The sequence below is a fragment of the Artemia sp. Qi Xiang Cuo genome, chromosome 17 (assembly GCF_049724085.1).
Source record: "Artemia sp. Qi Xiang Cuo chromosome 17, ASM4972408v1, whole genome shotgun sequence".
Lineage (NCBI taxonomy): Eukaryota > Metazoa > Arthropoda > Branchiopoda > Anostraca > Artemiidae > Artemia > Artemia sp. Qi Xiang Cuo.
In genome coordinates this window covers 9,449,214-9,464,496 of record NC_142810.1, presented here as the reverse complement: position 1 = coordinate 9,464,496, position 15,283 = coordinate 9,449,214, and the positions used below count along the sequence as shown (strand labels likewise).

The 15,283-nt window shown below is 34.1% G+C and overlaps 1 protein-coding gene across 2 annotated transcripts in view; it reads left to right on the top strand.

The window, feature by feature from the left end:
• The window catches only part of LOC148941866 (calpain-5-like), a 106,010-nt gene extending 91,082 nt beyond the window's left edge, over positions 1-14,928 (top strand). For both annotated transcript variants that reach the window (XM_089102905.1, XM_089102904.1), the window contains exons 12-14: positions 2,359-2,470; positions 4,713-4,838; positions 13,267-14,928. In XM_089102905.1, the coding sequence (XP_088959031.1) occupies positions 2,359-2,470; positions 4,713-4,838; positions 13,267-13,446 (418 nt within the window). In that variant the 3' untranslated portion in view covers positions 13,447-14,928. The remainder of the gene's footprint in view (positions 1-2,358; positions 2,471-4,712; positions 4,839-13,266) is intronic.
• Positions 14,929-15,283: the final 355 nt, after the last annotated feature.

Genomic DNA, 15,283 nt, shown 5'->3' with positions numbered 1-15,283 from the left:
TTCCAAAGTGGAACAAGGGAAAATATATGAGGGGTAAAGAAAATATTATATAGTTTTTCCAAGCTGTCTTGTGAAACTGGCCTTTTACATGAGCAACCACCCCTTAAGGTCTCCTTAGATTTTTCTTCAGTTCTGAGATCACAAGTAATTTAGTTATCTTCATAGTTAAGCCAAACGAGAGAGTTAGATAGTTTTACGGAGAAGATTCAGAAATGATTGCGTGGCTGACGGCTGACAGTCTCACGAGAGGTCTGAGGGGAACCAAAATATATTTTTGATTTTTGTCGAGGCAATTTGAAAACCGCTCTAATCCAAGCCAGAGATGTCAACTGATTTTGAAGTGCTCAGATATCATCAGAAAACAACAGCATTTCATCTGCGTAGCTGAGGTAGCTAGTGTAAATTCAGAGTTCTATATGTGATATACGGAATAACGTGTTTCGTAACAGTTCGAATGGTATTGATGAAGATAGCTGGACTCGGGACTGAACGTTGTTTTACGCCTTGTCGAACGGCAATACCGTTGCTTTGGAAATCTGCACCCGTAAGAACGCTTTACCATACCAATTCAGTAGCAGACGAAAAGGAAATGGTTGACCCCAGTTCTCAGCAGATAAAGGACAGTCTGTAATTATAATGGAGAGTCGGACGCCGTGGAAATGTCAGTCATGCACACATAAAGATTCTCTTTCAACTTCCTATGGCGATCCAAAGTAGCCAAAAAAGTAGCATGTGCACTAAACCTTCACGAAAAGTAGGATAAGTTAAGGAGGAATGTGCTTCGTAGCAGTCGAATGGTATTATTTAATGAAGGTGAACCGAGGACTGGACCTTATTTTACATCTCTCCCCATGGCAGTACTGTTGCTAAGGCGTTGTAAAGCAGAGGAAAGGATTGATTCCGCTTCTTGCCAGAGAAAGGATAGTCTGCGAGTATAATAGAGAGTCGAATGCCGTGGAAATATCAATCGCGTACACATACAGATTCTTCTTCGACTTTCGATGGCGATCTAAAATAGTCAAAACTTTGCTTACGTATTCTGGACACCTTTCCCAAAATGATTGTCGCCGTGGTCACACCTCTCATTTGTCTCACAACAAAAAAAAATCAGGGTTTCAGAAGCTTACCCAGTGGTGGTTCCAGGGAGGGGTGAAGGGGTGCCCCCCTCCCCCTAACGTAGCCTGAAGTAGGTGTAATTTACATAATTAACGCAAGTTTGCGTTAATTGAACTTGCTCTTAGCGCAAGTTTATCGGATCAACCTATTCCCCCCCCTCTAAAAAAATTCTGGATCCGCCCCTTAGCTTACCTATGGTTAATATAAAAAGAAACTTGTTGGCCTGCATGAGTAGCATAGCTTTGGTTTTCATCTTTCTTCCAAGTACGAGTGACGAGGATTTCAGAAAGAGGAGTCGGTATATGTTGTTGAACAGTGTTCTGCCCAGTGCTTTATTATATTTGAATAAATTAATTTCGACTTGAACTACTGAGGTTGCTATTGTAACAAACTTTTTAAGCTAGTCAAGTTTGAAAATTGGTGAAGAGGAACGTGTCTGTAACTGGCTACAACTGGCGACGGCTCTTCAACAAAGAGTGAAGAGAAATATTTTACCCCAGTATATAATATTAATCGGGTTAGACTGCGAAGAAAATGAATTTCAGGTCAAATTCGACATTTCGCCGTAGGTCGTTCCTTATTGTCCAAACTTGCCGTTTGAAGTTGTTTGTTTCTCCAACGTCAAAGAGCTTTTCTGAATTTGCATATAGCTGATTTTACTACTGACAAGACAACATCCACCCGAGGACGATCACAATCTATCTATATCAGACACCAGAATTTCTGACGGGATTTAGTAACTTGTGGATCAGCACTTGCCTTTCAACAACAATATCGAGTGTTCATCTTGACTCTTAACAAAGGTACAGATACAGAAAGTTAATTCACAACTTTAAGAGAATGAATTAACTCTATTAGAACATAACTGTAATAGCGCTTTTTTACGATAATTTAAATCCTTCTGAAGGTAATTAAAAATAATTAAGAAATTCTCAGGATTCGGAAATCAGTTTTCCGGAAAACAAACAAATGTATGAATGTTTAGTGTAATACTTAACACTTAATTATCGAAGGATTCGTGAATACTTCAGAAATTTTTCAAAAGAATTTCAGACTTCAGGTTTTTTTTGTGCGTAAATAGGATCTTCAGTGCCTGCAAGGCTTCATGAAGATACAGAAAAAATGAATTGAACTGAGACAAAGGAAGAGATCTTATAAGAAAAATTTGACCTTGTAGCTACAGTGTCTTGAAAAGAATATTGTTTATTTTGCTAACTTACGAAAGCCTTTTGTATATTTCAGACCGTTAAAGCGAGAAGCTCCAGCCCCAAGTATATGGCCTTGTATCTCTTCTCCTAAATTGGCTACCCATGTTTTAGTCAGAGGGATATCGGGACTGTCAAAGAAAATGCAGGTAAGAAAATATTTTTCAGAGGCTATAGCACCAAGACCGTATCCAGGGGAGTTGGGGGGTATGAAGCTCTGACTTTCTTGAAATCTAGTTTGAAATTGGTCTTCGCCATGGCACCTGGTACTTAAACATGGCACTAAGGAAATATTTCAGAAGTGATGGACTACTAAGTAAAAATGCGGTATACCGTTAGTATATACTGTAATCGGGTTTAGCTGATCGCAGTACGAGCCGTTGTAGCTGAATATCTGATAGGGTTAGATCTACAAATACGGGTAGACCTACCGATCAATCTGACAGCTGTAATAGCTTACTAGCTGATTACGGATGGACTACCTGATTAGCCTAACTGTCGCATTAGCTGATTAGCTGACTATGGCAGCATATATGTATTAGCTGTATTAGTGGTTTATTAATACTGCATTAGCTATGTTAATGATCTATTTGTAATATTAGCCGACTACCTTGTAAAAACGGTAAGCAACATTCTTGATTTATGTGTAATGTAGGATGTTTGTAAATACTTTTTTTTTACATATGCGTGGCAAATGAAAGTTCAGCACGGGTTTGAACTCGCTTGAGGCAGTTGACTGTCCGTTACGATTTTTTTTTTTTTTACAATTTATTCTATTTTGTTCTAAAAATTAGTTGACTTCGCATTTTGGACAAGGTGATCTAGGTCAGTCAAAATCAATCTAACAAAATATAAAAAAAAACTAATTTTGTAAAGTTAGAAATGAGAATGGCAACGTAGCACTGGATTTGGCAACACTGGATAAAGAGGCGCTTGAATGGGTGGTAGGTAAAACATATGACAACCCCTTCAGAACGGGTTTGAACTTGCTTGAGTCTTTTAATTGTCTGTGGCAATTTTTTGTGAAGTGGTCTAAAAATGAGTTACTTCGAGCAACAGGATGCTATCAGGTTTTGCTTCAGACTTGGCCACAATGTAACACAAAATCTTGCTAAATTTCAGCAGGCATGCGAAGATAGTGTAGTGTCAAGAGCCCAGTTTTTCGGGGGTGTAAGGCATTTTCAGAAGGAACAGAGTTGAATGAAGATGAACCACGAATCGGAAGGCCTTTATCTTCAAGAGCCAGTGGAAACGTCAACAGAATCCGGGATCTTGTGCGTTCAGATCGTCGGTTTGTAGTCAAAATAATCAGGGAAGTGTTTAATTTGAGTTGATTTTGACATCGCTGTTCATTAAATTTTGACCAATTTTTTGGAATTAGAAAATCAGCGCAAAAACGGTTCCAAAACATTTTTCGTAAGACTTAAAGGACATGAGGAGAGAAAGGTGCCTTTTTGACTTTTGACATTGAAAATTGCCTCTTTTTTCTGGAATGTGTCACTGCTGCTATGTGTCTTGTTTGAGCGCGATCCAGAATCATTAGTCAGAGCATAGACTGGCATACTTCAACCTCTCTAAGGCTTAAACAAGAATTGATGGGAAATTCAAAAATCAAATGCATGCTTTTTTGTTTATCCAAGGAATCGTCCACAAAGAGCTTGTATTTCAAAGCCAAACAATCAATCAACACTTTTACTAGGAGTTTTATCAAAAAGTTTGAAAGGGAGTCATTCGGGTGAGACAACTGGGAGTTGCCCAATGATAATGCTCCTTGGCCTCCTTATTCGCCTGACTTGACTCATCGCGACTTTTTTTCTCTTCAGCATTACCAGTCAACTTTATCAGTTTTATGTAAGGTTTGACGGTGACAGGTTAGGTTTTTAACTCATTCCTGAGATTTATAATCTAATTTAACCTTACCCAACCTAACTTTACCTTTTACCGTCAAAGCTTGCATAAAACTGAAAAATCTGATTCGCAAAGTTAATTGAATCGAAGAGGAGAAAAAAGAATTTCGGACATTCATAGTAACATATATATATATATATATATATATATATATATATATATATATATATATATATATATATATATATATATATATATATATATATATATATATATATATATATATATACTTGCTTCTTTTATCATTTTTTTCCAAATTTGCTAAATAATGTCAATTTAAGGTACAGCAGCCTATGATTAATTGTCTCCAACCACTGGGAAGTATCCAACCACTGGAAACCACTGGAAAGTATTAATTAAATATTAATGCTAAGATATCCCGTTCAAATGTCATTCACGAGCCATTCATACTCTCCTGAAAACGTGGTTTAACGCTTTTGTTTCTAAATGAAGTCAGTCAAGGCATAAAAGTTTTAATTTCAGGCTTATTGCATCATACGATGTGAAGGCACTGTTGTCAGAAGCACAACTCCAGGTGAGGCGACAGAGTTACAGTGGAATATCGGTGCATTATTTTATCGGAAGACAGGCAAACCCATCAAAATACAGGTAAGATTTTAAATGTTAGAATTTTATTGTATCTGGGAAAGGCTATAATGAGAGAAAGGTCAAGATGGCTAGAACACCTTCTGTGGATGAAGGGTGATAGATTTCCAAAGGTCGTCCTTGTCGGCCAACGTTTTGGGGCTAAATGGAAAGCAAATCGTCCGTGGCTAGGGTAGGAATTCCCTCCAGACAGTTCCATCCTCGCTGAAAATCCCCCCCTCTGTAAAATTTCTTGCGGATGATTCAGCCTGAAAAATTCTTCATTTGAAAAAGATTTTAATTTCTAATCATAGAAATTAAATCATAGTCATAGAAATCACACTAATCATAGAAATTTGGCCGACGCGAAACGTTAGTAGTCAAGAAGTGTCATTAACCCGATTACTTACTTACTTACTTAACTGCTGCGCATATTTTAGTAAATTTTTATATATTTTCATAATTTGGCTAGGACGAAAGTGAATACATCGCTTGATGCCTTTTTTGTGCTTTTTCTAAATTCAATAATTGCTTCTGTAGCAAATTCCATTTCAGCCCTTAATGGGCCCATAAGAGGTAACTTATTATCTTGTCTATAACTTTTAGAATGAGATGTAAAGTTAAAATAAATGATAAAATCTAATTAGATATACAAGCCTTAAACAAAGCCTTAAGCAACTCTCAGTGATGTTTCATCGTCATATTAGCAAAAAAAAGAAGAAAAAAAGGTACGTGTATGATATCCCCCCTACCGCTCAAGTTGTTTATGCATTGACACACTGTAAACCGAGTTCTTATCGCTAGTTTCTTTCAACTTAGCATGAGAAAAACAAAGAGAAGTGACAGAATAGGTGGGAAATATATAATTTGGGCTATATATTTGTATATTAGGGGGTTGGGGTAGGGGTAAAGTATTTGGACAGTGTGAAGTCAGAAAACAATCGTACTTCATAATATCCGAATAATATAGCTTACACATTTTGCGTGCAGACCCGCTATACTCTACCGACCTCACCCCTCTAATGTGCAAATATATAGCCCAAATTTCTTAAGCATTAGGCACTTTTCAACAGCTTACAAACAAACTTAGTCGACTTGACCAGATCACAACAGATCATCAGCAAATGCAATATAAGACAAATTAGACCCGGAAAACACGGCGGCAAAATATTAGTTAAGACGACATATAAACAAGCATTAAAAAGGTACTGCGCCGCCACAGGTCAATATGCGCATCAAATTAGCAGAGTTTGGTTATCTGAAGTATAAAAGTAAATAGCGATATTAGGGTTGCAGTGATAGTTTTCTCTGGGGATGATGTCATTTTCTCTTATCCATTTCATGTATTATTTGAATCACAAATTTAAATACCTTGGAACAGCGTAGCGGATAAAGCCACGCCTGGAGACATTCAGGAGTTAGGTTCTATCCCGCCTGTTGCAAGGAATGGATCATGTGGATTAAAGATGTTAATTTTTTATTTTATATTGTTTTAATTTAGTTAGTTTTTATCTATTACCTTTATTGAATAAATTATTTAAAGATTCTCAATTTTTTAACTTAAGTCTATTCATTTCTTTCAAGTATCTCTAAAAGAAATTTTTTTTTAGTTATCTGGTCAAATATCTAATTAATTTGTGTTATAAAATTAACCTCTCTTGCCCTTTTTAACTGCTTTTATCGCTTTTTCAAAAATTATCTTGATTGTGTTTTCGGAAAAATAATACAGTATATTACTAGTGCAGTTCAATATTTCCTCAATGCCTCGCTCTTTACGCTAAAGTTTAACTTTTCGTCCCAATTCTTTAAGAACAAATCCTGAAAGGCAAGGGCCGTTTAATTAGAACACTAAACTTTTTTAAAAGTTCTAAAAGAGCGAGGTATTGAGGAGGTGGCAACCTCCCTCATATACGGAATAGTTTCTGTTCCTTTTGAGTTTTAATGTTGCTCCTTACTCTCAGTTGATTTTTTTTTTTAATATCAGTAAAACCAAAGTTTTAAATGCATAAAAATGTTTACATTCATGACTTCAAATAAGGAGTCACTCTTCCACGTCTTCAAAAGTCACTATTCCTCATTTTTTTAAATATCAGTAAAACCAAAGTTGTAAGAAATGGAAGCTTAGAAGCAATATCAGGTAGAAATTTTAATTTTTTCTAGCTAAAAAGTTTTCTTAGAAACACATTTCTAAGCTTTTAATTACTATGGGCTGTTTTTAGCCCCTTTAAGGGCTTAACTTAGAATTTGCCCCAGAGGCAATTATTGCATTCGGGAATTGCATAACAGCATTAAGCGATGTTTTCATTTTCTTTCTTGCTAAATTATAAAAATTATACGAATACAAATAAGGATTTATATGAATGTGTAAATTGTATGAATATGTGTAAATTTACCCATATTGTTGAGTAAATCTAAAGAGGTCACATTTTAGTTCATATATATAGAATCAAAATTGATTATATAAAAACAAAATTGATTATCAGATTCAGACGCTGAATCTGATGGTTTAAGTTTTATTAAGGTTCTATGACTTTTAGGGGGTGTTTCTCCAAAATTTCTCAGGCGCGTAACTTTTGATGAGTAAGACTAAACTTGAGGAAATTTATATATTTGAAATCAGCATAAAAATTTGATTCTTTTTATGTATCAATTGGTATCAAAATTCCGTTTTTAGAGTATTTCGACTATCGAGCCGGGTCGCTCCTTACGTACAGTTCGTTACCACGAACTGTTTGATATATAAAATCAAAATTGATTCAAGTCTATAAAACAAACCAATGGGAAATTGAAAAAGTAGGCTACTGGCTTGATTTTAATATACCTGTTATATTGATGTCGTCTGGTGAAAAAAAGTGCCCAGAATACTGGGATGTTTTTATGTTTTTTTTTTTTTTACTGAATATGCTTTTATTGTACTGAATGTATGTTTTTTTAAGGACCTGATCAAATTGTTTATGACATAGTATTAGCTATTTATTGCTGTTGGTTCTGATTAGTTTTTTTCTGTTTTGCAGTTATTAATTTTTTTCATTTTAATATTGTTATTCATGGCGGATCTATGCTAATCAATAAATCAATAATATTATAATTATAATAGTTATTAATGTTATTATTTAATAACTAATAGGGCAGAATTACATAGCTGAGTTGAGGCTCAGTCCTGAAAGCTGAGGCCCATTGCCTCTACGCAAAAACAAAAACACTACTGCCACTGGGTTTTAGCGAAAAACCCTAACTATTTTAACAATACCTAATGAATTTTGCACCTAAAAAAGGGATATATTGGATAACAACAGATATTAGATAGTATCAGGAGCCCGAGATTCACCCGGACCCTGGCGCTCGGCACGCGGGAGGCTTGTATATATTTGATTCTCCATCTTTATTAGCATAAGCTAAGAAATTCTGGCGTGAATTCAATTCTTTCTTCCTGTGCATCAAAGAATCCTCCATTTTATAGGATGCTCTGATTCATTCAAAATAATGTGTAATTTTGTATGAGGCCATAGATACAAAAAAAAACTTCTTCCCAGTTTTTTACTAGTTGTCATATGTCTACTTTAGGTGCGTTGTTATATAATTCAATAGCAACCAGGAATGCTGCTGTTCAGACACATTTGCCATCTTCTGTAATTTTGCACGTGTCATAGACATTCAATTTTAATTCCTCCTTCCTTTTTATCAATCATAGACTCAAACACGCTAAAATAACAAGGTTCTTTATTCTATTAAATTAAAAAAACAAGTTTTTTTTTCAACTAAAAGTAAGGAGCAACATTAAAACTTAAAACGAAAAGAAATTATTACGTATATTAGGGTGTTCGCCCCCTCGTCAAGACCTCACTCTTTACGCTAAAGTTCGAATTTTGTTCCAATTCTTTAAGAATAACCCCATGAATCACAAAGTTCGTTTAATTAGAATAATTGGGTCTCTTGAAAGTACTTAAAATACTGTAGCCTAAAGAGCGAAGTATTGACGAGGGGCGAACCCCCTCATATGCGTAATAATTCTTGTTCGTTGTAAGTTTTAATGTTGCACATTACTTTCAGTTGAAAAAACCTGTTTTTTTATTTAATTTCTGGTCGTTTTTTACATAATGCTGGGAAAACCGGTGCCACCTTCATGTAAAATTCTCTTCTCTCATGAAAAATTCCTCTGTGGAAAGATTCTCCCACGTAACCAATCTTTTTGGTCACTTAAAAAGGACACTAGAACTTTTCATTTCCGTTCGAATGAGCCTTCTCGTGACACTCTTGGACCACTGGGTCCATACGATCGCCCCTGGGAAAAAAAAGAAATAAACACGCATAAGTGATCTTTCTTTTGGCAAAAAGTTCCACACTTTTGGAGAAACCCCTACAGGAGGGTTCTCTGATACGCTGAATCTGATGGTGTAATTTGTATTAAAATTCTATGACTTTTCGGGGATGTTTCCCCCATTTTTCGAAAATAAGGCAAATTATCTCAGGCTCGTCACTTTTGATGGGTAAGACTAAACTTGACGAAACTTATATATTAAAAACCAGCATAAAAATTTGATTCTTTTGACGTGTCTATTGGTATCAAAATTCCTTTTTTTAGAGTATCGGTTGCTATTGAGCCGGGTTGCTCCTTACTTACAGTTCATTACCACGAACTGTTTGATTGTAATTTTGCTTCTAACCGCTTAAGAATGTGAAACTAACACGTTCATTCATTATATTATAATTTTCCTTTAAAATTCTATGTGATTTTTCCTGTTCTTTTTTCCATGCCTTTTTCTTTAGCTGTTTAGAGTCATTTGTCATCTTGTGTAATTTGCAATCGTCATAGATACTAAAAACGATGCGACCACTCCCGGGGAAAAAGATGATGTAGTTTGTTCTCTTAAAATGTATATAAACATGACGTCACTCATAAAATGATTTTTCTCTGGCTCGTGACCTATCTAGGTCGTTTTTTCATGCCAGAAAATCCCAGGATGCCAATCTTTCAAAAAAAAAAGTGGAGCAGTTTTCAAGAAAAAATTTATACATAAATAATTACACAGTTGCTCGTTTAAAGATATTAGATGTCAGATATATTAGATATATTAGATTATATACACCTATACCAATATATACCTTATGTATACTAACCTTATGAAGAACAATGAGGTGGTGAATTGAATAATTACAACACAGTTCCCGAGGCATAGCAGCGGGCAGAGAACCCTATCACCATCAGGATCTTCATCAATCTTAGACATACCTATATATCTTGTATAAATATATCTTTATATATACATATAAAAAAAGAGCAACAGATATATTGCTGATCTTAGCTTTTTTTTTCTTTTCTTTTTGTTTGGGCGAATATATTTGTGTCACTGAAAACACCTCTTCAATCCGTGGATTTGATTTTTTCCTGGAAAAAAAAACTGTTTCAATTGCATATAATTCACGTTTCAGCCTAAAAAAGCCATTGTAGAAAATGAAGCTGCCGGGAAAAGTCAAAAGTATTTTGTGAGCCTTATCTGAAAAAGCCATAATGAAGCTGCTACGTAAGAGACCTCTTACCTGTACTGTAGTTTCAAAGATACTTTTTGTGGGCTTTTGAAGTAAACTAACTTTTCAACTGTGACCTTCTGATGTTAATTCAAAGATTTATTCTGAACAGATCATATATATGCCAGCAAATAAATTAATATATTGTACTTTAGAATTCGCCTACAAAATTAAAAAACAATAGTGGTATTTCTTTTTCTGTCAAAAAAGAGAAATGCGAAAAGCAATGTTTCTGTTTTCGAAATTCAAAAACCTCTAATAAGTTAAATGCCAAAAATATTGAAAATCTGCACCTTAGTCGTTTCTATTTTTCTAAACTTTATAATAGTCTAACTGTGCCTCATCTTCTTGCCCTGTCTCCTATTTGGCAACTTTTTCCTGCTTCAAAACAAACTTGTTCATCGGATTTATTTTAAATTTGCTAAATTCCTGTTTCATATGCCCCCTTGGACTAGTAACTCTTTTTTGTCCCAAAATTTAAGCTTATATTCCCTTCGACAATAATTGATAAAAGAGTAAAAGATTTTCAATCTTCCGCCAGTAAACTAAATCATCATTGGTTCTCTTTATTTTTATAATTTTTTTTATGTCTTTTGATTTATGTCTTATCTTGTGATTGTGATATGATTTGTGATTATGTTTATGATTATTATTATTTTAAAAACTGCTATTTTTGTTCAGTGTATAAGTTTTCTTGTCTTTTTTCTTTTGTTTCTCTTATGTACTCTGTCATTTAGGGGATTTGCGCCCTTTTTTGTTTTGACAGGTTATAAATAAATTGAATAGTTAATTAATGACAGTGGTCAGTTTTGGTTCTGAAACATGAATGCTTTGAAGGTTGAGGGAGAAACGTTAGATGTTTTCGAGAGGAATTGCCTAAGAGTAGCTGTAGGTACTTGCTTGAATTTCAAGAAGTAAACTGTAAGGAAAATGTCGTTCTATCCCTCTATACGGCTATTTTGAAAGGCAGGTTGAGATGGTTAGGTCCAAAAACTGAGCTTCTTTTAAGTTCATGTGGTGCCAAACGTAATGCAGGTGGGCTAGAATAATAAAGAATTCAAAGGAAATAGGAACTTCAAAGGAGGGAATAATAACTGAAGCTCAGAGCAGATTAGAGGGAGCAGGATGCCCTCTTTTCTGTGTAGTACAAGTGCCTTTGGTTTAATACTTTGTTGCTCTGACAATTGGGATGTGTTAATATGAATACTTGTCTTTCTCCGAGGGCTAATATAGGTCGTAGAGATCATTTGTCAGTCCCTGGAGTTGTGCTCTTATTTGTTTGATTTTTTTCACTTGAGTTAAATTAGTAGTAATAGTGAAAGAAATAAAACCACACAAGAAACCTCAAAACAAAAATGTTGGGAAAATGGCTAAATTATACACTTTAGTTTGGGCTGATTTCTCTTATCTCTTATTCTCTCTTTATATCTCTAATCTCTTATGATGACATCTCTTATTCTCTTTGTGTTCAGAGATGAGTTTGTACCCTCCTATATCTTCTGTTTGGGACATTCCAAAATTTTTACGTAACTCCGATTTCAATTTTGTATGCCGTCTTTTTTCGCATCCCTGTGTGATAAAGAAAAGTAAAAATTTATATTTTTATATATATATATTTTATAAAATATATATTAATATATAAAATATATATTTTATAAAATATATATTTTAAATGTAAATGTTAAATGCATTGTGGTGATTTAAATGTAAACGGTTAATGATTCATATAAATAGTAGTAATAAGAGGCAAGAAAATTATATACTCCTTCAAATTTAGCTCGTACTTTGGATAATCCTTCGGGGAGGGGGAGTTACCCCTATCCCTTCTGTATCCAGGTATCAAGGTTTTTTCTGCATTTTTGCTCAATAAGACCTTTCACATTACAAAAAAAAACCTCAAATTTTAGTTTTGTATAATGACGTCCAATTTCTCTTTCATGACACCACCATATGGCTTTATTTTATTTTTGGTTATAGTTAATACTAACTTAATTTTCAAAATCGTCAAGCCATGTTTTGTAGATAAAGGATGGTAGATTGCCAAAGATTGTGCTTTTCAGCCGTCAACTTGGCCCCAGATGGCTTTTGGCCATCCATTAGTATAAGGACATCTAAGGATGGCTTTTGGCCATCCATTAGTATATTACCCTATTTTATTGCCCAATATCGTCCTTGTCTGGCAATCGTCCAAATAAGAAAGAAGAAGAAAAGACAAGGCAGAGGTTTTTCTCTTTTTTTTATGTATTGGTTCCCAAGCGCACGTCTGTCTTTGTGATGGGTTTTAGTGGATAAATATGAGCTTCTTGCCTTTATAGGAGTTAAAATGCTTTTTACTTCCTCCTAATCTAAAACTTCATTCCTAATCTAAATTTATATAAATCCCTGTAATTTGGAACAGCCACAAACATATCACTAGTGATGAAAATTATTCAATTTCACAGTATCCCTTGTGATTTTTTGAGCAATCGGTTGTGTATCATTACCAAGAAAGACTAGATTATTTTCAAACTAAATATATTTTTTATATTAAAAAAACTAGATATATAAAAAACTAGATATATAAAAATATATAAAACTAAATATATAAAAACTAAATATATAAAACTAAATATATAAACTAAATATATAAAACTAAATATATAAAAAAACTAGATTATTTTAAATAAAATATATTTTATTTAATGATGAGTTTACAAGGTAGTTTTGTTGGGTCTTGGTGTTAAAATAAAAACGAGAAGCAGATTGTCCCCAAAGTGGGTGGAAAGATGCCATAAGAAAGGATTGAAGGAAACCAAAACTTTAATGGAGGAGGTAAAAACTTAAGTTTTGAATTGATTAAGTAGAGGACAAGTGTACGTAGCTGTGTTGCCTTCAAGGTGCTGTAGTGAGATGTTAGTAGTAGTAGTGACATAATTCTTTCTTGAAGGTATGGGAGCGACGCATGCTTAGGGACGTTATGCTAGGTCATTTCTTGATGGAGGCCCCAGTTTCTGAGGGAAGAAAGCGAATTACAACTGACTTACGCTCTCTCGAAGACCATGATATGCCTACAGAAGGAAAGTTGACCATTGAGTATATGACAAGTGAAGATATAACCAGTATTTAAATTTCTCATGTGATTCGCTATTTGTACATGTTATCTATTTTGTGTATTCCATTTTAGGTTTTACTGCGTTAAACTGTTATTTCCTTATTTTATTCTAAAATAAGCACTATTGTAAGGAAAAAAGCCAAAAAAGCCGTTGGGGGAAAAAAGACAAAAAAAATAAACAGAATGCTGAAAATTACTCGTTATATTATTATAAAATAAGTAGAACTGTGTAAAAAACAAAACTAGAAAAGCCTTTGGGAAAAAAAAACAAAAAAAAAAACTAAACAAAATGCTGTCAGAAAAATTCAACCGTCAGAAAAATTGTCAAAAAGCAAGGTTCCTAAAAAAAAAATTAGAAAAATAGAAGATGCCACAAATAGCAAAAAAAAATCTCTAAAGAAAACACTGAAAATTATTGCAACCGTGCCATTAAACACAATAGTGGAAACAAATAGTTGTAGTCTATTAAAATAGTTAATTGCCGAAAAAAGCGAGAAATGAGAGATGCCAAAAAAGTGAAAAAAAAATCCATAATACTGAAAATTATTAACCGTGTCATTAGACAACTGTCACTGCAAATGATAAATAAAAATGTTAACAAAACCTTAAACCCGTCTTTTCTATAAACAGTTTAAACAAATAAAACTTTCTCAATATTTTTTAATACTATTCCTCTACACCTTAGTGAAATGATTGAATTTCTTCCCCTTTTCATAAGATTGCATGTTTTCTTTTAATAAACAATGCCGTCAATCAAGGGGGACTCCCATTGTATTTTGAAAAAAGAAATGCCCCCCCCCCTTCCCATATACATTTTTGAATAGACACCCCTGATTGCATTTATTTTCACATGGTAGTTTATCAGCTGAAGCCCTATCCCAGTTCCAGTTCCTATTCAGCCCTATCCCAGTTTTAGTCAGATGGCCCAGTTAAGGCTCGGGCTTGGTTAGTGGGGACACGTCCTTGCAAGTTTAAAAAGCGTTAATTGAAATCATCAGGACTAGGAAATAACTCTGGCCTTTTTTGATATTCGCTGAACTTCCTTGCTTTTAGTATAAGAATTCTACAAATTTAAAGACACTTTCTTGAATTTTTGTTGACTGATATTTTTAAATCTTATATTTAAATTATCGGCTAAAAGCCGATATTTATTAAAATTATTATATTAAATTTATTAAAATTTTCAACTTTGAATATAAAACTAAATATAGTTAATTAAATATCAAAATATGACCGTAATTAAAATTATTGAAAATTCACTAAAAACTGAAGTTGCCTGCTATTATTAGACGACGTTTTTACAATTAAGACATATCTTTTTCTTATGTTTTTTAGTTTCATTATTTGTCTTTTAACATAAAACGACGCGAAGAATAAATTTGAAGTTTTGTGCATGTTTAAGTCTATTTCGAAACAGTGGCGTAGCTACGGGGGGGGGGGTACATTTGTCCCCATTTGCTGCATCTGTCAGGGGTCATTTATATAATGTATGCATCGTATATTTTATGAAAGATATGTATACTCACGGTGTAGGGGGGGGGAGGGCTGACATTGGCCCCAGGTGCTGAAAATCGCTACCTACGTCTCTGTTTCGGAAATGAAGGTGTATTTAATTTTTCTTTTTTGATTTATGTCAAATAGTATGGCTACCATGTCCAAAACCATTTCCATGGGGGGGGGTCCTCTGTCCTGGGTCTAGACAGATTTAGTGCAATTCTATTTTAGGAAAACCCATTAAGAATTTGTTATTGTGAAATTTCGCTTTTTTTGTGGGGGGGGGGGGTCTAACCAACAAATCCCAGTAATACCTTACCGTGGATGTGTTATGTTATTTATTGATTTTTATCAAAAG